This window comes from Cyprinodon tularosa, unplaced genomic scaffold, assembly GCF_016077235.1.
Source record: "Cyprinodon tularosa strain WSP-4 unplaced genomic scaffold, ASM1607723v1 ctg304, whole genome shotgun sequence".
Classification (NCBI taxonomy): Eukaryota; Metazoa; Chordata; class Actinopteri; order Cyprinodontiformes; family Cyprinodontidae; genus Cyprinodon; species Cyprinodon tularosa.
The window spans coordinates 560,607-585,365 of record NW_024039013.1 but is presented as its reverse complement, the minus strand read 5'-3'; the positions used below and the strand labels follow the sequence as shown (position 1 = coordinate 585,365).

Genomic DNA, 24,759 nt, shown 5'->3' with positions numbered 1-24,759 from the left:
TTTATCAATTGTTAAGTTTTGCAAAAAAAAAAAAAAATTCACAGGTGAATTTGATTTTTCCGAACTTCACCATTAACTTGAACAGCATCACGAGCTTATGAATACAATTACGGAAAACAAATTGCATTCTAATCTGTACTAGATAATTTCAATATTCACAGTTCTTCCCCACTTTAGTTGGGAGCTCAATGTTCATTAAGAAAAGTAAGGCCAAAAAGACAAGACAATATTTTCAATCATGTCCCCTATAATCTTTGTCATAAAAAAAAAAAGAGGAAACGATCAGGTGTGGGACATTTGACTTTTTATTGGTGTATCAAACAGCTGTACATCTATTTGCCTTTCTTGGCCTTGATCTTCCTCAGGTAGAACTCCAGCTCCTTGCCCTCTAGGACATAGCCGTCTGCTCTGCCACACTGGCCCGGTCTGGAGGCAATGCAAGCTGTGGAGAAAACGCGGAGAAACAACCTTAGAGAAGAGCTTCCATAACGCTTAAATCCTTAAAATGTTAAATATCTTCAATCATATCTTTAAAATATCAAATTCCACACAAGCATAATTTGATTTTAAATGTCCTGCCACAAAACACACAACGTGAAAGCTGTAACAGTAAAAAAAAAAAAGTAATGTAAAATCAATTATTCACAGATCAGAAAAGTCAACTTACATGAAACATCACACAGGCACCATATTTCTGACTTACCAAGCAGTTTTCCCTGCAGGAACTGCTCTTCCAGGAGAGTGCTGATCTTGGCTGTCTTTTTACGCTCATCGTACTTCTTTTGGGTCTTTTTGGACCTCTTCTTGTTCAGGATCTCCTCCTCTTCAGGAGTCTGCCACAGAAATTAAAACCACTCATTAACATAAAAAATTACTATGCTCTATACAACTAAACATTTAGCTTTTTTGGCTAAGCTAGCAAGTCTTTCTCAGGGACTCTGATGTCACCACTTTCATTCAGTAGCAGAACTGGTCAAAGTTATCATCATGGAAAGACTTGCACCAAATCAGAGGGTATTTCTGTTACGATGCTGTCAAATTATATTTCATATTATCCATATCAAGCAGTTAATATCTGAGGCTTTAAAAGGCAATATTAAACAAATTTGATTATTCACTTCTAAACATCCTAACAGACCTTAAAACAGAACAAAGCATTTCCAACTAATTTATCACTTCAATACTTTGATTTTCCCAGCAGTTCTTTTAATCATAAAATATGCACATTATATGGCTTATGCTGACTGACCATTTGGTAAACTGTGTCTGGAAAATGTCAGAATTCTGGCGTTATTGTAGCTCTGATTTCTGACCCATTACAATATCAGTTCCAATCATACATTTTAATCACCAATTTTGTAATGTCAGACAAGGTTTGGTCAAGTCATAATTTATATTGCAGATATATATATATATATATAACAACTCAATGGGTATGAAAACAGACCCATATATTGACCAATAAATGGCAATATTAAGCAGATAGAGGATTTTCTAAGAATGTAAGACAGTATCATCATCTGGTTTACAAAATATAGATGGAATAAGAGCAAGTGTAGAAACTCCAATCCCCATTTTGTTTATCTAAACTTAGTAATACAATGTAGGGCAGATTAATAATTAATCATAATTGATTATCGAGACAATCGTCCACTAACTTAGAACTTGATTAATTGTTAACTGGACTATAAAGACTCAAAAAAATAGGGTTTCAAACTGGTTCCAGAAAGGGCCGTGTGGCTGCAGGTTTGTTTCCAACCAGACTCCATTCATCTCATCACAGCATCGCGCCAAGGTTGGACTTGAGATGACTGGAGTCTGGGGTGCTATTGCTTGGTTGGAAAGAAAAGCTGAGGCCACACAGCCCTTTCTGGAACCAGTTTGACATTCCTGCTCCAAAACATGCACCTAGAAAAAATAAATAAATTGTGATATTATAAAAAAAAAGGTTTAATTTGATAAAATCCTTAATGAACCTTTGGCTATCTGATTATTTATTACTTTTGAACACTGCATTTTCAAAAATTATGGCACTAAACATCTATGATTGAAGTATAAAGTTACATAAATGATATTAAACTACATCTTTTACTGCAGATGCACGTCGAACTTACCAGCTTGGCTCCCTTCTTGCGTCCCAGAGGAGTGGCATAGTGTGCCTCATACCACTGCCTGAAGGGAAGACTGTCAACAAGGACGATGCAGTTCTTCACCAGGGTCTTGGTTCTGACCAGCTCATTGTTGGAGGCATTGTAGACCACGTCGATGATCCTGGTCTTGCGTGTGCAGCCTGAACACACAAGGTAAAGTAAAGTTAGAAAGAGGAAAAAAACAAAAAACCTGAAAAACGTAATAGTTTAGTTTTACGGTAGATTTTTCCTCAGAGTCTTTGGTTTCTCCACTTACACTCAGTAGCAGAACTGACAAAGTTATCATCATGGAAACAAGATCATTAAAGGCCCAAACTTAAATGCTCACCCTCAGAGCCCCATGAGAAGTTTCCAACATCTAGCCTCAGAGCACGGTACTTCTTGTTCCCACCACGGACCCTCACTGTGTGGATACGGCGAGGTCCAAGCTACAAAAAAAAAATTTTCGTTGTAAACAGTAATTTGAGGTAAAACAGAAGTACTAGCTTGTTACATTTCAACGTGTCAGTGTAACTATGACAAGTCCTACCATTGATAGGCTCAAGGCTTTGTACCAAAACGGCACAAAAAAGAGCCTACCTAAGGTCAAGTTTTCATCACCCACGTTAATTTACATTTATCAAAACACCAGCCAGGCTGTTCACTCACCTTTGTGTTTGCAGGTGGACGTCCAAGCTCATACTTCCTCTTCTTATGGTAGGGCTTGCGTTTACCGCCAGTCTTGCGGCGTTTGTGCCAGTTGTCCCTTGAGATACCTATAGGGAAGAATAACGGAAGTGGTCATACCAGAGGTTCTCTCCTTATATTCACTTTAAACACCAGTTTGCTTGAGTGTTCAGTTCTCCAAGGTAAGGTTTGTCCACATTCCAATTCGGAATCCGCTTAATAGAGTTTCATCACAACACTCAAGCAATTACAGAGAAGATTAAAAAGAATCACTATCAGATCGACTCTTAAACACGAGGTAATTTCTGGACTTCTAAAAGCTGGAACACCCAATAGCCACTATGAGCCACCATAAAACCTAAAATTCCTAAAAGTATCAATACAATACATCCACAGAAACCCTTTAATAGGAAATGTGCATGTATCTCAACTTAATGTATCAAAAGCAGCATGATAATTCCTAGCAGCACGCTAGCTTAAGCTAACAGTCCACACCGCACATTAGCTACCACACGTTTAAAATCCTTCTCAAAAGAAGCTTCCACAAGCCAAAACCATTTATACTCACTATATTTCCAAACAATGTATTCTTATCAGTTCTGCAAATAATTTAATGCCTCATTTCAGCTGCAGCACCTAGCTAAACACGGGTAACGCGAGCAGCCATCTTTGAACATTACACACAGCTACTGATAATTTCAACATAAAACACAATCTGCAGTTTTTAAGAATATAAGTTTGAGCTAGATAAGTTTGAAAGGCATTAAGCTACCACATGTCGAACCATTGAGATGATATTCCTTCGTTAAAATATGAGATGGACAAGGATTCAGTCTCCGAGCTTCACACGAAAACACGTACCCATTCTCAGGCGCCGGCTAGAAAGAGGGATCGCAAAGGCTCATGGGTAAGTTTGAAGCTTCGGAAACTCGCGAGAACTTACGTACTACGTCCCAAATCCCACGCAACAAACGTGACTTAAAAACCCCAATTTATTTCAAATGATTAGATGTAAACGGCTTCCCACTGTTGTAAATTATGATGAAACTATTTGTAAGTGGGCTACACAACATATGTAGTTGTCCTCGTAGCCTAGTAATTCCAAAAAACTTTATTTACTAGTTACTACGACATAATCATTTACAGGTCAGTAGTATAGAGGAGAAGGGTTGCAGGTTCTAAGTAATATGGTGCTTGTGGCCAGAAAACTGAACGAAGTGAAGTGAAATTCTTTCACTTGACATAAAAAGCTAATTTTCCTCCATCTCAGTGCACAGGATTACATCAATAAAATAGATGGGCAGAGGAAAACACGAGAAATAGGTACAGCAAAATATATACCCCAAATTTGTCTAATGTCACAGAAAATATCAAATTATATTCTGGTGACATATGTGGACTATAAAGAATAGTCACTAAGGGTTCGGTTAAAATAATTGTTTTATAGTTTTATTTAAAAGCAAAGCACTTGTTATTTTCTGATTAAGTAAATGTTGTCAGTAGACTGTGCTGGTATTGCTGACTACCACATTTAAGATTAATTTTCTGTGAGTCCAACTTAAGAAAGTTGTTTAGAGACACAATTATTACCTCAACTTTTAAATAAAACATAACATATTATTATGGGTAAACATATGCTCTTGGAAATTGTTACTATTTTTAATCAGCTGCACAGCAGTTCATTTGTATTTTTGAAGTTTTGAAATGAGGTGTGTTGTCTGAAAATTTGTATCTTTCTTCTATTTTATATTAATTTATCATATTTACTCACTATAAAAGTTTTCACTCAGTCTGCTTCTCTCTCAAGGTCACTCATTTCTCTCCAGGCTGGTGTTTGTAGACCAGACATAGCTTCTTCCCATAACAAATCAGGTTCTTTCTCAAGGTTTATTCATAACATGTTACTGTTACCAAAGTGTGTGTAATTTGTTATGACTCTGATTGCTTTCCGTTGTTGTAAGTAAGGGGGGACGAACCCTTGCCAGATCAGAACAGAGCAGAATGTTGTGCCTTAAGGGCTGTAGGTATGATAACTGTTCTCTCTTTGCAAAGATATTAATAAATGTGCCGACTGAGTGAAATCCATCGATCTCTGTTTATTTAACTAGGATGAATAGTTTTTCCCATGACAGGTGAAACAAAATGTTTCATAAAATGTGGTGATTTTCTTCTATAGGAGTTTTTTTTTTAAAGTTTGTTTTAAAAACCCTCAACTCGAATATTAATTTCTAAGCTTATGGCCCAATATAGACACACAGACATATTTACTGTACTTGTAATGTAATTCTATTGTGGGAAACATTTAGGGAGAGTGGTGGACTGGATGCTAGGGCATGTAGCTTTGAATCCTGATGTTGTGAGTTCAAAACCCACTCCTACAAATGGCAGCCCACTGCCCCCCAAGGGGAGCACTGTACTTGTGACAGTGTAATTTAAATAAAATGCTGGAGAATACACAGCTAAAAAAAATAAAGGTAATATCTAAACAAAAATCTAAAATGAGTTACATATGTACAGTGAGGAAAATGAGTATTTGAACACCCTGCTGTTTTGCAAGTTCTCCCACTTAGAAATCATGGAGGGGTCTGAAATTGTCATTGTAGGTGCATGCTGAAATACTTATTTTCCTCACTGTAACTACGCTTATATAAATCCTGGATGACCTCTAGAGGCTGTGCCTTAAGCACTGAGTGATCACCCTGCACATGTTGAGAATTAGTATCAACAAACTCACCTGTAACCTACTGGTGATCAACATAAGTCTATATAACCACATGACACAGGGAGATCAGTCCCTCGATCTTCTCGCATAAACAGTGATACTGAGGGTCCAAATGCTCTGGTGGTCATCTGGGATTTATAGAACCGTAGTTACATACTCATGTTCTATTTCGTCTCTACTGACCGCCAGAGGCAGGGCTTCAAGCACTGTGACATATGCCTACAAAGTCCAGAGGAATGCCGTGAGAAAAGAAAAAACACTTTCCGTCCAGTAGAGAATGAGGTGTGGTCACTTTCACCTGATAGAACCTAGCGAAAGTGGTCTGCACTGACCCTGAGGCTGCTTCACAGATGGATTCCCTGTTATGGCAGCCAAAGATGGCGACAGGCAGCTTATGGAGTGGCACGGCACTACACCCGGCAGTGTATGCCTGAGATATCGCTCCCACAATCCAATGTGCCGACCTTTGCTTCGCAATGGTACAATCTCTCCCAAAAAACTAATGTTTCTGTTATCTTTTTCTGGAAAAAGGTATCAGAATCTTCCAAAACATAATATCTTAACAAAATCTGAGTGCTTGGATATGATTGTAAAGACATGAGAGATGATTTAAGACATTGTCAAAGAACTGTATTTATTTAAATGATAATTTCTATATGAACTCTTAATGAGTTATATTCATGTGTCCCTACAGGTTCTTTATTATACACAGCTATTGTTAACTGGCAGTTGTACATGTGTGAATATGAACACGTTTTGTTAAGGAGGGACTGTAGTAAGCAGCAATCAGTGCAGCAGCAAAGGTCACTCTTCCCAGGGGCTCATGTCGGTGTCGATGGCCACACAGTTGTACGCAGCATAGCGCAGCTTTTCTTCACACACCTTGGCACTAAAAAGGAGAGCAGGGACAGATTCACTATTAGATCACTTTCTTCAAGTCAAGTATGTGCATTTACTGCTTGCTTTTTCATTTCATTTTTATTACAGTCCTGTCATTTGCTTTTTTTAACATTGTTTCATGAATAGTTTCACATTGTATGTTGTTTACATGACTGAAAGGACGCAAAGAAGAAAAGCTTATAATATGAGAACCTTTCTCCAAATATATAAAATATTAAAGATGGTCTGATGCACAATTTACAATATAACTTCAAACCACACAGGCAGGTCATGTTTTGACAAAAAAAAAAAAAAAAATCAAAGTTACATTTATTTTGTTGTTACACATTTTATAGCAGCGTATAAGATTTAATTGTTATCAATTTAAACAGTTTTTTTTTAATTGATGAACAGAAGAGTTCTTTATATTTAGGAGCATGGCATTCAACAGTTTGACTCCAACCACACAGATAAGTTTAATAATTTAGATTTTATAAATAGTTGAGTTGTATGTTCACTTCTTTAAGTTTTAATAATTAATATTTCATTTTTGTTTGTAGATATCAAAGGTTGAATAGTAGTTGTGTATGTGTTTCCCCAAACATCTGAGCAATAAATAAAATAAGGCAGCATTATTGTGCAATATAAAAGCCTTAAAGCTATCAATTATAAAAACTTTTTACTTTATGAAGGATTGTGGTATTTTTACATAATGTCTTTCTAATGTAACTCCCATGTACATGGGATTTCCAGTAAAATTTTCCATCTAGCGTCACACGCAAAAATCTGAAATGAGACACTTTTTATATTTTGTCCATTTACAGACAACTTCATAGTAAATTTATTTTTTATACAGCAATCAAAAAGGTTTTGGTATAATTCTGGCAGAATAAGAAACTTCTAACCTAAACTAGATTGTTTTAGTTGCCTAATCTGTATCCACTTTATTGATTCCATAGCAAGATTTCACCAACTCTCTTCAATTTTAATCTAGTCGTGATCTTAAGGGACGTTGGAGGTCGTCCTTTACTTCATAACTCCATGAGCTATGTGCAAAGCCCCAATACTCCTGGCAGTAGAGCCGTCTTACAATATTGAATGCCTCATTCAGAATCCCATAAAAATACTTGAATTTTCTTTTGTCTGACAATTAAACCTTCAAAAGCTTTTGATTTGTGGCTACAAATATAAGCAGGCAGTTCATTCTGCCGCATAACAAACAACAGAATAAAAAGTGACAGCCAATCAGGAAATTATTCAGATAAATGTAAAATGTACTTGGGAAGCATTGATTTGATGTTGTCTGATGGGTTTTTATTACTATTTGTACTGATGTTTATCCTAAAGACCCCTTTAATTTCTTCCAAGGATTGGAAGTTTAAATTACACTAAAGGTCTGTGACCTGTGACTGTAAAGCAGCGTCTAATAGTGGTTTCTAGGAGCTCTGGCTTAACTTGTAATAGAACAGAATGACAGTGTGAATAAAGCAACAACCTTTTAAACATTTTTCATTAGTTTCAACAAAATGTTATTATCTGATCCCCCCAAAAATATACTTTTTTGGTAAAAAAAAAAAAAAAGGAATTAATATTTAAATTAAATATTTCTTTAAGAAATAACAAAATTTGTACACAACATAGACACACAACAACTAATCATTCTGAAAGAAGATAGTTAAATAAAAAGCTAAATTATTCCAGTAGGTTTCTGACTACAAAAACTATATGACAGAGGAGCATCTTTATGATCATATTCTTGTTTTGAATATCACTGATAAAAAAACATAACAGCTTTTTTCGGAGGATACCCCTTTTCAAAACTACTACATCCAAGACACTTAACTTGGCCATACCTTGGATAGTTGGGTAGATACAGAGTGCTAGAACACGTGGACGACTGTGGAAGCGAGTCCGCTGTGTCTGACCTGGTTAAGTTAACAAGTTGGAATAATTTTGGTATTTCACTATCCATAGTAAAAAACTCTTAAAGTATAATACTTGTGCTTACACTTGTTTGTCAGGGAAGACATAAATCGGTGCAGGGAGCCGACTTCTACCCGTCACAAACCTCAGAAACCTGCTGCGATCCTCTGAAAGTTCAAAAATAACAAGTTTAAAGGAATCGTCTTCACAGATTTATATTGAGAGCATTCTAAAATGTGACAAAGAACAAACCATTGGTGAAGTTTGACAGTGCCTCCCATAAGTACTGCACTCTGACATCACTTTGCTCCAGGTCTTCATAACGTGCTGGTAGATAATAAAAACATCATCATTATGTTAGTAGTGTTTGGATGGATTTTAACTTTATCCCACATTACATTTTTGTAGTATCTTAAAGAGCTAAGACTATTTAAGCTCCTCAACAAATAACCTGGTTAGTCATAAAATGGCAATGAAATGTGGAAAATGGGTTTCACCAGTATAACTCCGCTGATCTTTGCAGGTTTTTACCCTTTTATAAATTTTCTTGCTTTCTAAGATATTGATACTATTTCTTGGTGCCAATACAGGAAGTCAGTCTAATTGTTTCTCCTCATCTTCCATTAATCATATTGTTAACCCTTTATAGGGCAAAGAGTGAAATATTTTTAAAATCCAAGATTTCAGCTCAAGAGTGTTATTTAAGGACATAAGACTTATTACTTTTGTAACACAAAAAGTATATTCTCATTGGAAAAATCAAGATCATAATAATTACCAAAAACTGTTTTCCCAATATTGTAAAAAATAAAATAAAAATCCAGCCCTTTAAAAGAAATTAGTGAGAAAAACATATAGAAAGAAAGAAGCACATATTTGTTACATGCTGATACAGGGACTTTTTTTTTTTTTAACTTATTAAATGAGCTTATTAACTTTTTAAACAATTTTTATTTTTTAAACAAGCTTTTTAACTTTTGTTACTTAGCTTATCAACATTTTGACTTATTAGCTTTTTTTTATTTTATTGGCAGTAGATAACATATCTCACGCAGGAGACAACATTACATCACTGGTGGTATTCTATGAGGCAGTTACGTTCGGCTTTAAGGCAGAGGTGGACCTTGCAGACCACATTTGAGTGGTAGGGTTTAACCACCATAACTTGGACGATAAATAGTTAAGGGTTGTCACATTAAAAGGTAACATTGCCAAAACTGAGCCAGAGTCTGACTGGTAAATGGATTTCATAAGAAGAAACTGCTTAGGTTGTATTCACTTTTTTCTTTTAAATCACATTTTACATTTACTGAAAATGAGTCCAAAGTTATTTTTGTGTTAACCCTTTAACTGCCTTGTCAACCTCCAACCTCCATTTTTGTTGAACAAATGGTCAACCATTAGGTTGATCAGGCAGTTAACAGATTAACAGTCACTTAGCGACTGTTAATCTGGGCCAGCAAAAGCTGTTTCATAGGAGACTTGTTTATGATCAACACCCTGTCAATAACTGATATTATATAATATGAAATAATTATCTATGCTGATGACAGTGAGCTTAAAATCTCTGTTACCACAGACCATCAATATAAATAACTGTATCAGCCATAATGCATTCAACAGCCCTGCAGGATAATTGCTTTTGCTTGTAGAATTTAAAGGTTAGAACATAACCAGGACCAGTACAAAAGGATCCAGCATCTAGTATCTAAGCTCCTTAGTTCTGGATCCAGTTCAATAAAATCTGGAATGTTTTCCAAACTTTTCGGCCTCTCTCTATATGGGCCGATTTAGCTCCATCGAAGGGTAAAACTTACTAAGTCGTTTCAGAGCCTCCAGAGTGATCTCTGGGTCTCCACACACTTTCTTTTCCACCTCCTGCCATGTAAGGAGGTCCAGTACGGCCTGGGGAACCACCTTCAGCAGCCCTGTCTGCATGGCTGTGATCTACAACAAAATCAAAGAATATCAGATGATCTAACAATAAAAACTGTAAAGAATAATAAACCTACGGGAATTGATCTCTAACCTGCTGTTTGCTCTCTTCCAGCCGAGCTTTCTGCACCAGTCGGATGAACTCTTTCCGGTCCTCATACCGAACTGGCACATTGCTGCCACCTGGGATGAGGTCCATCATCTGACCGTCTGTCAGCGGGGTTGTGTAGAACAGCTCTTCCCCAAACCTGAACTCGAACGTCTCCTTGTCCATGTTCTCCATGGCTTCTAGCAGGTTTACCTGATCATAGGTTGGAGGAAAATTTATGGGAAGCCACTAGAGACTAACACATCTTTTCTGAAATGATGTGTAAGATTTACACGGGAAGAACAAGAGACTATACCAGTCAATTAAACAAATAATAATAATATAAAAAAATATAATATATACTGGCCATAATTGTTAGCTAAATCCAGAGACCATCCTGCTGTAATAAAGCCCCATTAAGAGTCTCCTCCAGGTGATTAAATCTTTGATGTTTCTGTGGAAGTAAAGAAATGATTTAAATGTCCTCACCAGCACTGAGTCCACTGCTGGGAAGTCTTTGCTCCAGCTCACTGCCTCCCCTGTTAGCTGCTTCCAGACCAGGCCTGGCAGAGCCAACACCTGTGGGATGAATACAATGATGGATAAAAAACAAAACGAACATCCCCTCTTGGACTGTCTCTCTTATTATAGTTACATTTACACCACAGACTTTGTTGTATTTCATTGCAATTTAAATATTTTTCCCTTTTGACACCACTTTGTTTCTATATCAGTTTGGTTATTCTTACTGGAAATTCAGATTTAGTCTTGGCCTCCCTAAAGCTCTCTCTTAGCTTCAGTCTCTGGGATTAACTAATCTGGATTGATATAAATAGAAGAAATGGATGTAAAGATGTAATGATGTAAGATATTAATGGCTTATAACTCTAAAGGGCTGGTTTTACCCCCGCAGCAGTGTGTCGCAGAGAGCTGGTCACAGATATTTTTGATTTATGCCCAATTTTGAAGCATGGTGTGCGCTATGTTATTCCACGCCACAACGCAAGAGGGACAATCGCGAACTAGATATGGGTCTAGATACGGCCGAGGAGGTGAGGAAGTGGGGGGGACATATGGGCAAAAAAGTGCGGGGATCCAGGTGGAAAAAGGGTCCCAGAGTTTTTCGCGCACCTCAGTCTTCAAACTGGTCCATCTTAACAAGTTGTTTTCCGCAATGGCGGTCATGCAAAAAAAAAAAAAAAACAAGCCGGTCAGGAGAACTCATAGCGCAGAGTGGATGTAGATTTGACCAATCAGAGGCATCCTGTCTGAGGTCACCTACAATTTTGGAGAGGTGCAGCAGTGTCTGCGGCAGGAGCGGCGGCACATTTGCATTCACTGCGACACACACACAGATGACCTGGTTTCGAAGTAAAAATCAGCCTGAACAGATAAGGCTTCTTGTTTCTTTATAAAGCAGACATCCTGCAGGTATACAGGAGTAGGTGTTACTCACCAAGAAGTCTTTTCCTCTGAGAGCAGCTCCCATCAGCTGGCCGATCCACTCGTATTTATGGAAGTCCTTACAGGACGGATTCGGGACATAGTAATCTCTGGCCTCAAAGTCTCCCTGACAGACAGCAATAATGACGGCTTCAGAAAAGTGAAGCTCGTTGAAGCTTGATGCAATCTTTAAAAGAGCTGATGAGGTACGACCTGCTACCTGATTGGGGGTCCGGGTGAAGAACGGCAAAGGCATGGGACACTCAGCCGAGCTGGGGCAGAGCTCCTCCGACATGTCTGCCAGGCTGTCGCGAAATCCTCCTCCTTGGTCAATGATTCCCTCTGCGATGAACTTGCATTCCCACCACTGGTCATAGCGAGCCGGCCATCTGATCAAAAATAGAAAATTCGGGTAAATCTTGGTTCATTAACCAACCGAACCGAGTTTATTAGGACGAAGCTAGGAAGATGTACCTATAATCTAAAGTCTTTTCATGTTTGTCAGATGGCTTGAGACCTTCATACACCTTCAGGAGCAGAGATAAAGATTAGAGCACAGTAGTAAGATCTGACTCAGCTGAACCACTGAGACTAAAGACCAACCTGACTGAACACAGCGTTCTTGCAGCTGGGGTCCAAAGACGGGTTGTCTCTGTGCTCCATAGCCAGACGTCTGTTGATGTAGAGGCGAGGCATGAAGTTCGGCTTGCTGGTCTCTGAGTCCCTCAGGCACTGAATGATGAGAGCAGAGCGCCGTTTGGACAGCAGCAAGAACTGCTTTATGCTCTACAGGGCGCCAAAGGACACAAAGAAATACAATCATTTTCATTTTCCTTTTTTTTTTTTTCAAAAACAGAGATAGTTGTACCAAACCCTTAATTTCTAATTTCTTAATTTCTAATTTTCGTTTTACTCTCTATACTGTAAGTGCAACCTTTCACAATCATAGACAGGTTTCAGATATTACAGGCTAACAATGGAACCAAACGACCCGCTCGTCAGTTTCAATTTGCATGTTTCCAAGCAATACAAGGCCTTGTTTTTGGTCCATTATATGAAGCCTCAAACTCAATGCAAATCCAGACATTTTGAATTGAGAAAACTTCCTGGAGGGGAAGCAAAACATCTTCAAACTTGGAAACAAAGTCCAGTGGATTGCTTTTTAAACTTTTACGGGATGCAGAATTCTATTTAGAGGATCTAACATTCCTTTTTGTTTCAAACTTATTTCTACACTAAAGCGAAGCATTAATGCCACAGCTCCATAAACATGCATAGTGCACTATTAAGTGATTAGGGTTTTAATTATCTTGATGCAAAAGATTTCGTTTAACATTTACACAATATAACAGGAATGGAAGCCTAGAAACACTAATAACTTCTGATATTATATCCCATTTTTCCATACCTTCCCAAGACCTGGAAATTATTTATCAGTTTCCATAATTTTCCAGGGTGAGTAGGAACTGTGCAAAGGGAAGATCCTTCAATAAGCTTTTTTAATTTAATTTAATTAATTTACCAGGTAAAAAAAAAAAGTCTGTGGAGATTCTTTGAATAAATGGGAGTTCTTAGTGCAGAGGAAAGGAAAGGCTGAGAAGCCTTTGGGCTAAAATGATTAGAAACAGAAATAAGGCCAAAAATCAAGCTCAGACTACTACTGCTACGAAAGCAAAACATTATCAATCATAACTGAAAATGGTGAAATTATGTGATATTTGCTTCTTATAAAAAGAGAAATCAGATCTGTGATTTATTCCTCAGTGGTAAGTTGAGGTTGAGTCAGCTAAATGAGCCACTGCTGTTCCTTTTACAGAGCAAGAAGCTATTTTAATTTTCAGCGTTTTAATTTTGTTTGTTTCAGATGGCTTCTTGTTTCAGATAGCAGATACTTATCACTCAGGTAAAGAAAGCAGATACATAATATTGATCATGTTGCTTTAAGTGAGATGCAGCAACTTTTCCACTATGATAGCAGAAGCTCCTTCGTACATGATGCTTTTAGTTTTGATCTGTTGCAGGTTCTGTATTCTAAATAAATCACCATCTCTATTATACTTTTAGTATGTTTTTTTTAATCAATAATCTCATCCATATTCTTAATATTTTTATTATGAAGCACCAGAAGAAAACAAACTCATCAGCTTGAATATGTAAAAGAACATTGTCTGACCTAGCTAATTGGACATTCTGTCTATCCTATGTTTGTTAACATAGGATCCTCTAATCCCAACCTTTTAGTTGCTCACAATCTGGAGCACATAAAAGTTGTGCCCCGACTCACTTTGATCTGGTTAAAGGTTCCCAGACTGTAGTCCCACGCTGGCACCAGGTGTGGCAGCACACTGTCCAGGAGAGTGATGAACCTGCAACAGATCAAATGTGAAACTCAAGAGACAGTAAAGGCACCATGGAGTGTCAGAAAACCTTCATCAAGAATACAGTTCTGACCAGCCAAAACAAATGCTTACCTCTGGATCACCAACGCCCTGCGGTACAGGTTATCGGGCGGCGTGCCCTGCAATCGGGGATAACGCACCAGATTGGAGGAATGAAAAACATCTGCGTTCAGACCAAGATCCCTTTCACACGACGACTTGATCTTTAAACCTCGTATTCGGACATCTATCCCCTCATCTGAGAAGGCCAGAAAGATTGAAAGTTTTAGTTAAGTTATGCAGAACAGATATTTAATCTCATCTCTTGTAAAAGTTAAAACTATTTTGTAAATGACATCATTTTCAAACATTTTTATATATTCTGAAAACCACCCTTATCATTTCTTAACTGATTTTGGATTATTACAAAGATTTTAGCCCCAAATGCAGGAGTTATCTAGCCTCGTGAGACCATCCTGATCTCGCGAGCTTTCAAGGTTTCACTCGCAAATCAGTCTGGAGACTCTCCGTTAAAGAAAATTTGGACCCGTTTACCAAACAAACGTCCAATCAGCGTTGGCTTTGAGGTGGGTTGAGGTGTGACGCAACAAGAAGCGCGACAGTTCAGTATAAGGAACATGGTGGCTTCAGCCGATGAAACTAGCGTTAGCGTGGCTATTGAGCAAGTTTTATTGGAATTACACTGTATTTCTTCGCTGAAAGAAGAGCAAAACACTGCTCTGGAGGCTTTTCTCAGAGGAAAAGATGTTTTTGCTCTTCTCCCGACTGGTTTCGGCAAGAGTAGCATGGCTTGTGGTTGTGTTTTCGTCGTCGCTCTGTTAGTACGTCATATGCTTCGTTGATCTGATTGGTTTATTTGGCCCGTCTATCACCAACATTGGCCAATCAGCTAACCAGTATTTTCGCCCCTTCCCAAAATGACTTCAACGGAAGGTTTCCAGATGGATATGCGGAGCAAATCCATCTGGCGGAGTCAGGTTAGGAGTTATCCTAGAGATAGAACAGCATATGTTCTGAAGATAAATAAGTGCTTAAGGTTCATTTTAAGCCGAGATTATTTTTTGCTTTATTAACTGCATCAATATTGAAGACTCTAAAGAAAAATTGCAACTTTATGTAGATGACACCATTCTTTACTCAGTCATTTAGCATTGGAGGGGGGGGGGCAGTTGCTGCAATTCCATCTGCTTTACTCTTGCCATAGGCATAAACTGATTTAGGTTCCTCATGTGAGTAAAAACTACTAGCAAATGTTCAGTAATCAGTCCCATGTCTTAGATGAGCTTCACCACCATTAGAAATACCAGAAATTGTCTAAGGAAAATGCCACCCTACTAAAATACAGAGTATTTGGATGGATTAGGCATGTAAATATGTAAATCTCTTTATTGTCCCACAAAGGGGGAAATTCGTTCTCTGCATTTTGACCCATTCCCTTGGGGAGCAGGGGGCTGCCATTGTATGGGGCGCCCAAGAGTGGAGATCTGTGGGGATCAAACAGGGTACTTGGAACCTTCTCAGAGCACAAGCGCACTGCTCTAATCCACTAGGCCAACACTGCCCCCTAATTATGGCATATTTCTTATGAGAATAATAATAAAAACTTATAAAAAAGGTTACATGGTTAAGGTTACATTTCTTATTATTACTATTGTTAAACTATTCATATACAACCAGTTTATTTTTAAACTTATCTGTTAAGTCTGAATCACTTTCACATTTTACAACAAATTATTCATAGAATGCATCGACGTTTACTTCATAAGCCTAGAGAACAAAACAGTAGTGGGGATTTGGTTGCAGAAAGGTTTACTTGGACACTAATATCTCACAGATCTTGCTGTGATTCACAATCCTTGAATAAGTTTATACATTTACCGGTATATATATTTTCTGAATATAATAAACTACCATTATCATATTTTGCAGCCTGGTCTTGCAGTAAACTTTATATTACACTAAAGATCACATTGCTGATTAAAGTTACGATAAATCTTCTATACCCGTCGAGTCCAACTGCTGTTTCTAAGTCACAAAGACATTGTCTGTCTTTCTATGATAACTCATTTGAATATTTCTTCTTTGATGTCAAACTTTTATCTTGTAGCATGTGACGATGTGCCTTCTTACACAATTCTCCTTTGTAAAAACAAATCTATAATCACAAAATTGGTTCCAGGTTAGGCTTCCATGATTCAACTAGTCTTTAGCATCAGCTAGCGGCAATAAAGCTGCAACACTGACCAAACAAAATCCTTTTTTCTCGTGCTATCACTGAAGAAGATATCCAAACCAAATATTAAACCTGGTTTATTTTCATAAATAATGGAATTATAAATAAACATAAACTGACCTCTACATTCTTCGATTCGTACTTCTATAACAGGAAGATGAGAAGTCATATCCTCCAGAACACACACCTCTCCGATCAGATTGCTGCAAGATAAAAATCAAGCTATATTGCACATAGAGCAGGGATTTGCTGGTATTATTATGGTGTAAGGGCAGTAATTATTAGGAAGTTGTCCATGAATCTTCACAAACCAAAAACAATTCAGGTGATATGATACCATTCTATGCAGGTGGGTAAACTGTATTGGCTAAAAGCTCACTCGTCTATGGTGACATCACTCAGCTTCTTCAGGTTGTCTCCTTCTCCTCCATAGACTGTCACTCTCTTTGGCATGTAGTTGTCATCTGTTGAGTCCACTGTCAATATCAGCTTACTATAGGAAAAAAAAACAAGCCCGTTATAAACACTGACAACTTGTTTGTTTTCTAAAATGTACCGTCATAATGACGTCTCTTTAAAATGCAAATCTGTTTTGCATGTAAATTATATAGGTAAATGGCTTTTGAGTAAATAGTGCTCATGCAGTTTTTCTTTACGGAAAGCAGTTGGGACAAGCAAAACTACTGACATGAAAGCAGACTACAAAGGTTCAAATGCAAAAGACTGCAGGAGGTTTTGGGAAAATGCTGGGTTTAAGTTAAACATTTGGGAACAGCAAGAGAGTCAAACTCAAGCCAAATACCAAAAATTGTTAAGGTCACTTAAGCCACAGTGTAAGTGCTTCCATGGATCCATAATAACTGCTATCCTAACAGTGCTGGTAGTTAAAAAGGAGCTAAGACCAGGAAGCAGGATGCTTCCTAGTGGCATCACAGTAAGCATTTATGTGACAGGATGTATAACCGTATCCCCCCTCATTGAGTTTACTGGATTATTTTGTGACATGTACCATACACGACACATGCCAATTTCCTCACCTTTGTATGTTTTTTTTTCTTTAAAAGAGCTGCATTTGTTCACTATATTATTTTATAGCTTTTGTTTTTTTAGCTCCTCTCCAGAAACTTGTTGCCTCAATTTGACCAGAATCATTCATGTGTGAGTCAATTAGGTAATGACAGCCATAAGGCTAAAGGCGGTCTGGATTCAGCATAGCAGCCCACAACTCCTCTCCTTCCCTGGACAGCGTTCTTACGGTTGACCTTATGGAAGGTGAAGGGATAGGACTAGAAACATGAGGTAGGAGCTACAATTTGAGGTATTCGGATAGAGTCTGAGAGGCTGTTTTAAAAGAAACAAAATGCATACATTTTTGGAAACAACCGCTTATCTTCTTAAAGTGATGAAACATTAATCTGAGCCGGATTCAACTTAATAACAGCTAGAAAATGAACCAAAATGAAATCTCCAAGATCAGGGCCAGTTGTAGGTGTATAAATGAAACTTTTAATTCTATAATTTCATTTATTAAAAGCACACTGCTCTGATACCTTACATTTATTTTGCAGTTTTAGCTACTTTGTACTCTTTAAAGAAAATATACTTCTACTTAATCAATATGCAATATTAATATGATACAGGACACTGAAATGCAACACTTTTCGGCCAATAAAATACAAGGTACGGAATTCATTTTGCCCTGTCCTCTGTGTTTAACCCAACTTAGAGAGCAGTGGGCAAATCTTCAGCAAATGGGGAAGGTTTAGGAATCTGACAGAGGGATCTTGTGACTTAAATGCTTTGCTCTCTAAACATTAGGCCGCCAGTAACAAGGTCGGTTAAAAAGAATCTCCCAGTAGCAAATGTCCACATATGAGATCAATGAAGAAGGTATAAAGGTGAAGGTATAAAGGTATAAAGGTGAAGGCAAGGAAATAGATGAATCAGTATGAAAATGTCAGATGAAAGAGAGACAGGTGACTGTAATGTCACCACAGCATTATTTTCTATTACTGGGTAACTTTTGCCAATTTTTTATGAGGAAGACACAGAAAGAGGTCCTTACTTCACCACAGTGCCTCTCTTCATGTGCAGGCGGATCCAGTGCTGCCCCTGCATGCCGTCACTCTCCCAGTAGGTTTCCGTGTCGCCATCGGTTAGACAGTTCACCCCACCGCTGGGATCCTCCTGCCATTAAACATCAGGTTAGGTTGATTCATGCACCATGATCACAATCATTTTTCAGCAGGAGAACTCAAAGCTCTAGTTAGATCTGGTTCCCGTGAGAAGGGTAGATTTGTGAGCTGTAAGAATAAGTAAAGCAGTTAATAAGAGTTAAACGCCCCGCACCGAACTTGAAGAGACGTCGATGCTGGTGACGCACTGCTTCACGCTCCCCAGGTTCTCGTCTTCTTTTCCTATGTGATCGTAGAAGTAGTGCACCAGGTCTTCGTCACACTCATACGTCCAGGTTGGAGGAACGTGCCTGGAAGTTTTTTTTAAGGTGTAAACGTCTTCACTTTCAATGTTTTTAACTTTGAATGTTTGAAATTTGCAGCGTTGCGACTTCATAAAGAGTAAACAGTGACTTCAAACAAACTTGTTCACCTTAGCTTCTGCACGGCCACAGAGTCACATTCTGCGATTTTGGGTTTAGAGCCGATGTAAAGCGCGTTCTCCACGTCCACCACCTGCTCCCACCTGTGGCAGGGTTTGTGGTCGTAGCCAAAGAGCTGCTGCTGCCTGCTGATGGTCTCCGGTGACTCCACGGGAACCAACCTGTCTCCTCCCTCGGTGTGCTTACACACCAGGATCCAGCCTTCCTCCAGCTCCTGTCCCGGTCGGAGCTCCTCCAGCTGCTCCTGAGAACAGAAGCAGATTCTTTGGTCATCACAAACATCCGTCTGAACAACCCACTGGTGAGATCACACAGAATAAAGGCGCAACTATTGTTTGTACAAAGGTAATTTCTCCAATTATTCCCAAAGAAAAAACAAACTGACTTAAAAAATATCAAAAGACCAACATTTTAATCTAACTTAAGGCAGTAAATTATGTCTAAAAATGACATTTTAGCTGGAATTGAAAAGTGTAGGGCTAAAAAAGGACAGCTTAGTAAGTGCAGTGACTAGTGATGGATGCAGCAACACTGATGCGTTGGCGCATGGGTCAAGTTTATTGAGCAAAACTCTGTGTTTGCATCGCTAAAAGAAAGTCACATGACCGTTACAGGAGCCGTTTCGCACTAACTCTCAAGCAACAAATCGTTTATAAGGAAGCCTGTCTGTCAAATCAAAAGAATCTTATCGTTTTGGGTTCATCACTGAATTCATCAAGAGTTATGAAGCAGCTTGTGGCCATAATAAAGGTTTAATCTTTGTGGGAGTTTTCTGATATTATATCAGAAATTTGGTATTTCTTTTAATTTACTTGTTTCATCTTGTTCCTCTCAGTTTTCACTTGATTTATCTGAATTTAAATTCTTTTCAGATTGGCTTTTAGTTTTTTTTTCTTACTTTTTTTTTTTTACAAAAATGTGTTAAAAAAACATCAAGCATTCACATTCACTTGTAAATGTTCACATTATTTAATGACTGCATCTAAAATATCAAAGATATTTTACATTTAAATGATATGAAATAATACAATATAACATACAATGACTTAAAGGGATAGTTCGGTATTTTTGACATGAATCTGTATGGCATCCCCATCACCAGTGTCATGCAATCACACTGACTTACCCCTGGCAGCGTCCTGTGAGCAGAGTTCTCGTCCAGCTTTGGTCAAGCCGAAAGTAGTCCGGCAGGTTTGCTAGAGCCAGCGAAATAAAACGTTTCTCTTCCCAAAACATTATGTGTTCAAAAGAGTGATATTTTTGCATCCCAAAAACGTTGTAGTGGAAAAAGTCACACGTCGTTATCACTTGGTCCTATTTTCTCTCTGTTCGTATCAGTGCGCGCCGTCATTCAGACAGCTAGGACCTACTAACCTGACAACAGCCAGATGCATGTCTCGCTCTGCCCAGCTAGGAGCTAGGCGGAGGGAGACATGCATCTGGCTGTTGTTGAGCTCGCTGTCTGAATGACGGCGCGCACTGATACGAACAGAGAGAAAATAGGACCAAGTGATAACGACGTGTGACTTTTTCCACTACAATGTTTTTGGGATGCAAAAATATCGCTCTTTTGAACACATAATGTTTTGGGAAGAGAAACGTTTTATTTAGCTGGTTCTAAAAACCTGCCGGACTACTTTCGGCTTGACCAAAACTGGACGAGAACTCTGCTCACAGGACGCTGCCAGGGGTAAGTCAGTGTGATTGCATGACACTGGTGATGGGGATGCCATACAGATTCATGTCAAAAATACCGAACTATCCCTTTAAATTATGTTAAGTCATCATATCAGTTGTCAGATAGGCTGCATGTAGGGATTTTTAACGTCCAGCAGGTGTCAGTATTTAGTCTAATTCTACAGTCTAGACTAATTCTTCATGATACCTCATCCACCCCTCACTAACAGTGACTGTGCCAGCAACATCTGATTATGAATTACAGAAAAAATGAACAAACCATGAAATACCACAAAAAAGGAAAATATTCTGCTTATTTTCTATATGTACAAGTAATCTAAATGATTTCCAAGATCTCATTTTCAAGAGAAACTGGTTTGATACAGCAGGTATAAAAAAATACTTGGAGGGATGCTCTTCAAAAAAAAAAAAAAAAAATAAGAAAAGCATTCTAAAACTTATTTAAAAGTAAATAAAATAATTAATCTCCAGAAAGAAAACTATTCAAAAATATTCTCATTAGGTTTTCACTAATTTTACTTCTCTAAAAATCTCTACTTTTGCCAACAGTATTCACTCCTGCATAGAAATAGCTGTTTATATCTGGAGCTGAGCTTGAGAGGACCTGTGTAGATGTAAGCAAGTATTTTTAAGTCATAGGTAAGAATAACAAGCAGGAACAAAAAAAAAATAATATACAACAATAACATCATTATAGTATTGTAGTGTATGCAATACTCAGACTGCAAACAGAAGTGGAGTGCCAGAATTGATGGCTAATATATATGAAACTTGCATTCCACAGTAATATCAGCCAGTTGGACTTTGCCCTACCTGCAAAATATTACAGTGATAGTTATCTTGTTCTACTTTATTAATGATTGAAACTAAATTGTGGACACACAGATCACCAATAATATTTTAGCCACAGGTTGAGAAAAAGGGTTTTAAGTCATTTTTACCACCAGTCTTTAGACAACAAAGCTACTGTTACAGTTTGTTATTTTAAAATACGCTTTAGCTAAGTCTACACTTTAAAGTAATGAAGCAGATTTTCTGATCAATAAGGCTGGACAAGTATATAAAGTCTGTATAATACTTGGATTTGTACAACAGGCCCAAAATATACAGTGTGCTGCGACTCAAGACAAGAGTAAATCCATTTTCACACTATGTTAAAGAATAATCTTCCTTTTTACCCCCATTTTTAACCACCTGACTATTGGGCTAAATGCTCAATGCTTTTTACATAATCTATGACTGTCCTTACTGAATAAAAAAACATTAGAAAACATGCCGACATTTTGCATGCTAAAGCTAAGGAATACCTACCTGTGCAAACAGAGCTTCTGCACAGCGTAGCCCGAGATTAAGTAGCACTATCAATTGTAAACTACAACAACATGTGCAACAAATGTACTTCATATTTGCAGATATACACAGACACATAGAGATCTACTTTATTTTACTTTATGTCATGGGTAAATTAGGAGACATGGCTCTAAAGAGCAAAAATAAATCTGGGAAAAATAAATGTGAATATGATGAGGATGGTATGTTGTTCTATTCTTTATTATTTCTATCTAAGAGGTAAAATATTTTAAATTCAATTAAAAAAAGCTAGAAAAATACATGGAGCAGAGCCCATTACTTTATTCTTGAGAAGATGGGTCGACTTGAAAAGCAGCATGAGGGTGGAGGAATGACTGATTGATGAGCTCACCTTGTTCATTTTGACCCAGAGACCCTGGCTGTTGCAGTACTCCTCCCCTGTGGTCCTGATGCAGGTCCCTTTCTTCGGCTCAATGCTGTACTTGCATGACTTCTTACAGTGAGGGACCTGATGAGGACTTTCAAATATAGACAGGAGGGTTTTACCCACAGTTGATCCTCCTGGAGAGGCTCCAGCAGAGGCAGAGGAGCTGGATGATGAATCCTTGCATATTTTGTAGCAGACCTCTTTGGGAACATAACACAGACTCTCTGGGACTGGTTCACTCTTCCTAAAACTCTCTATGCACTTGTTCAAGAAGCGGATCCTGCCCAGGAGGAGATGAGGGTTGTCTCCCAGAGACATGATGGATGATCAGATGATCAGCAGCTCAGGGAGGGGAGTTCAGCTGACATTACACCTTCGTCTTGCTTTGTTTTCCAGCCTGGATGCTGGGATGCTGCTGTCAAATAAAACACAGAAAAACACTGAGCAACAGCAGGCTGATCATTCTGCTTTAAAGCGAACAAGGTGTCAAAAGTCATCCATGATCTTATCAAAGAGTAAAGTTCACTCACTCAGTGAATTAATCGCCTCATTTCAAAATGTAGAAGTCACTGTGCTAATGTTAGCATGCTATGTGTTCTGTAATATCTGAGACACTCTATTAAAGTCAAAACTAGAATAACTGCTTAGTTACTATCTAATGTTAGAAATGCGTTACAGTGTTTAAATACATGTTAAAACAAGAAACAGTAATCATACCTGCTTAGAGTATTTTAAGTGTCGAAACTCGCCTGTTCGTCTTGATTTCTAACAACGCGGAAGTGCAAATCGGCTAAACTGAGCCTTCTGGGCTACCGTCCGACTTGCTTTACAAAATAAAATGAAAAAATTATCGTTTATATATATACTTAGTTGGCACAAATGTCAGGTTTCAGAAAATGACGGAATTTACGCTTTAGTATATGGTGCTAAATTGCGGCCAAAATATTAGTTTTTTTAAATAAAAAGAAATACATTTTAATTGAAAAACTAAAATTTGAAAACTGAATGTTTTGTATGAAAGTTGACAAACACAACCATTCAAAATAAAAATAAAAATTCAAAGTTTTTTTCACAGTTTAGAATAAATACTGATTCGATTCTGGAATAATTTTGAAGAAAATATGCTTTTTATCTTTACCTTTTCAATATTTTATATTTGAGGACTAATTGTTTTCAGTTCAGTTTTTATGTTTTCGGAATTATAATCTTTGTATTTTGTCAAATATTTTTTTGTTTCACTTTTTAGCCCCGCATTTGTGCAAGGGGCGTGGTTACATATGAGAGGGGCGTGGAATCATGATTGACAGTCTTAAAGGTGGAAGAAAACGCTCTTCAAGCACTGATCTCTATTTATTCACGATTGCTGATTGCCCGATGGTATTATGGGGTTGAAGAAAAGCCACCGTCCGCCATATTGGTACTCCCTTGTTAGACCAGTCACAATGTAAAAAAATATGTGCGCTACAGCATCGAACAACGATATGATATTCTCATTTTCATGGTGACTTAAGACTTTTAAAATAAAGATAAATTCATCACTTTGACACACACTTGCTGTTTACTTTAACCTATAATAAAAAAATAGCCACATCACATTGCATAGTCATTATGAAGTCTTTAAATCATGTAATACAACATATTATACAAATCAATCGCTATAAAATGTATGTGTTAATGGAGCACAATAATACAGATGTGGCAAAGTGCTAAATTGATTACGTGCATGTAATATACATGTATTTATTACATTGGTACGGTAATTACATCTTAACGATCACTGGTAGTATGCGATAATAAATTCCCAATAGCTGCCTTTAAATGAGGCTCTTTTCAGGGATTTTAATGCTCTGGAGCTATGAATTAAAATTTGACATAGGAAATAATAATAATAATATAGATATGAAGCATTTACTGATCTAATAGTGGCAAAATGCATGTTACTAAATGCTCATCGTACCAGTGCACAGCAGATCAACTGCTTTTGACGATTTAACCAATATATAACAGGAAGCTAAAACTAAGTTTTAGCAAAATGTTCTGGCAGCTATTTTTACCAGCCTTACTGTATGATATAGTTGAATTGTCTCTGTAAAGTGCCTTGAAATTGAATATGTGCTACGGTATATAAACAAAGTAAATTTAAATTAATTAACCTGATGTTCTGCACAATATTTGCACCATATATGTTTGATTATCATACTAAAATCTTTGATACAATTTTTGAATATTTTAATGTGATGATATCTATTTTCTGTTCAGTTTTCTAAA

The 24,759-nt window shown here is 37.6% G+C and overlaps 2 protein-coding genes and 3 non-coding genes across 6 annotated transcripts; all 5 read right to left on the bottom strand.

Moving 5' to 3' along the window:
• Positions 1 to 287: 287 nt before the first annotated feature.
• On the bottom strand, positions 288 to 3,732 carry rps8a (ribosomal protein S8a). The gene is made up of 6 exons (XM_038291973.1): positions 3,678 to 3,732; positions 2,799 to 2,905; positions 2,479 to 2,578; positions 2,115 to 2,290; positions 704 to 833; positions 288 to 442 (listed from the first exon to the last, which is right to left on the bottom strand). Exons 1-6 carry the CDS (start codon positions 3,679 to 3,681, stop codon positions 333 to 335), a joined length of 627 nt encoding a protein of 208 aa, XP_038147901.1. The 5' UTR covers positions 3,682 to 3,732; the 3' UTR covers positions 288 to 332.
• Positions 926 to 994, bottom strand: LOC119787914. The gene has a single exon (XR_005281393.1). It is a non-coding gene; the product is annotated as a small nucleolar RNA SNORD38 (small nucleolar RNA).
• On the bottom strand, positions 2,376 to 2,444 carry LOC119787913. The gene has a single exon (XR_005281392.1). It is a non-coding gene; the product is annotated as a small nucleolar RNA SNORD38 (small nucleolar RNA).
• LOC119787915 lies at positions 2,649 to 2,757 on the bottom strand. Its single transcript, XR_005281394.1, has one exon. It is a non-coding gene; the product is annotated as a small nucleolar RNA SNORD46 (small nucleolar RNA).
• A 2,414-nt stretch (positions 3,733 to 6,146) lies between the features above and the next one.
• Positions 6,147 to 23,302, bottom strand: hectd3 (HECT domain containing 3). Of its 2 annotated transcripts, none has more exons than XM_038291963.1 (20): positions 23,209 to 23,302; positions 22,456 to 22,906; positions 19,046 to 19,299; positions 18,788 to 18,923; positions 18,504 to 18,625; positions 16,818 to 16,931; positions 16,559 to 16,641; positions 14,278 to 14,443; positions 14,091 to 14,172; positions 12,410 to 12,592; positions 12,281 to 12,333; positions 12,027 to 12,195; positions 11,820 to 11,933; positions 10,853 to 10,942; positions 10,370 to 10,576; positions 10,158 to 10,287; positions 8,593 to 8,667; positions 8,426 to 8,507; positions 8,271 to 8,342; positions 6,147 to 6,427 (listed from the first exon to the last, which is right to left on the bottom strand). In XM_038291963.1, exons 2-20 carry the CDS (start codon positions 22,807 to 22,809, stop codon positions 6,343 to 6,345), a joined length of 2,571 nt encoding a protein of 856 aa, XP_038147891.1. In that variant the 5' UTR covers positions 22,810 to 22,906; positions 23,209 to 23,302; the 3' UTR covers positions 6,147 to 6,342. The 2 variants fall into 2 exon arrangements, with proteins under 2 accessions (XP_038147891.1, XP_038147892.1); XM_038291964.1 differs by having other exon boundaries at positions 22,456 to 22,903; positions 23,209 to 23,295.
• Positions 23,303 to 24,759: the final 1,457 nt, after the last annotated feature.

Bases quoted from the DNA above. Each gene is read 5' to 3' on its own strand.
- rps8a (XM_038291973.1), bottom strand. The intron at 2,579-2,798 runs GTGAGTGAACAG...TTTTTTTTGTAG, and splicing joins GTCCACCTGCAAACACAAAG to CTTGGACCTCGCCGTATCCA. The intron at 443-703 runs GTAAGTCAGAAA...TTTTCTCCACAG, and splicing joins CCTGCAGGGAAAACTGCTTG to CTTGCATTGCCTCCAGACCG.
- hectd3 (XM_038291963.1), bottom strand. From the start codon at position 22,809: ATGTCTCTGGGAGACAACCCTCATCTCCTCCTGGGCAGGATCCGCTTC. The intron at 18,626-18,787 runs GTGCGGGGCGTT...GTTTAATGGCAG, and splicing joins TCGACGTCTCTTCAAGTTCG to GAGGATCCCAGCGGTGGGGT. The intron at 8,668-10,157 runs GTAAGTTTTACC...ATTATCTACCAG, and splicing joins GGAGGCTCTGAAACGACTTA to CACGTTATGAAGACCTGGAG.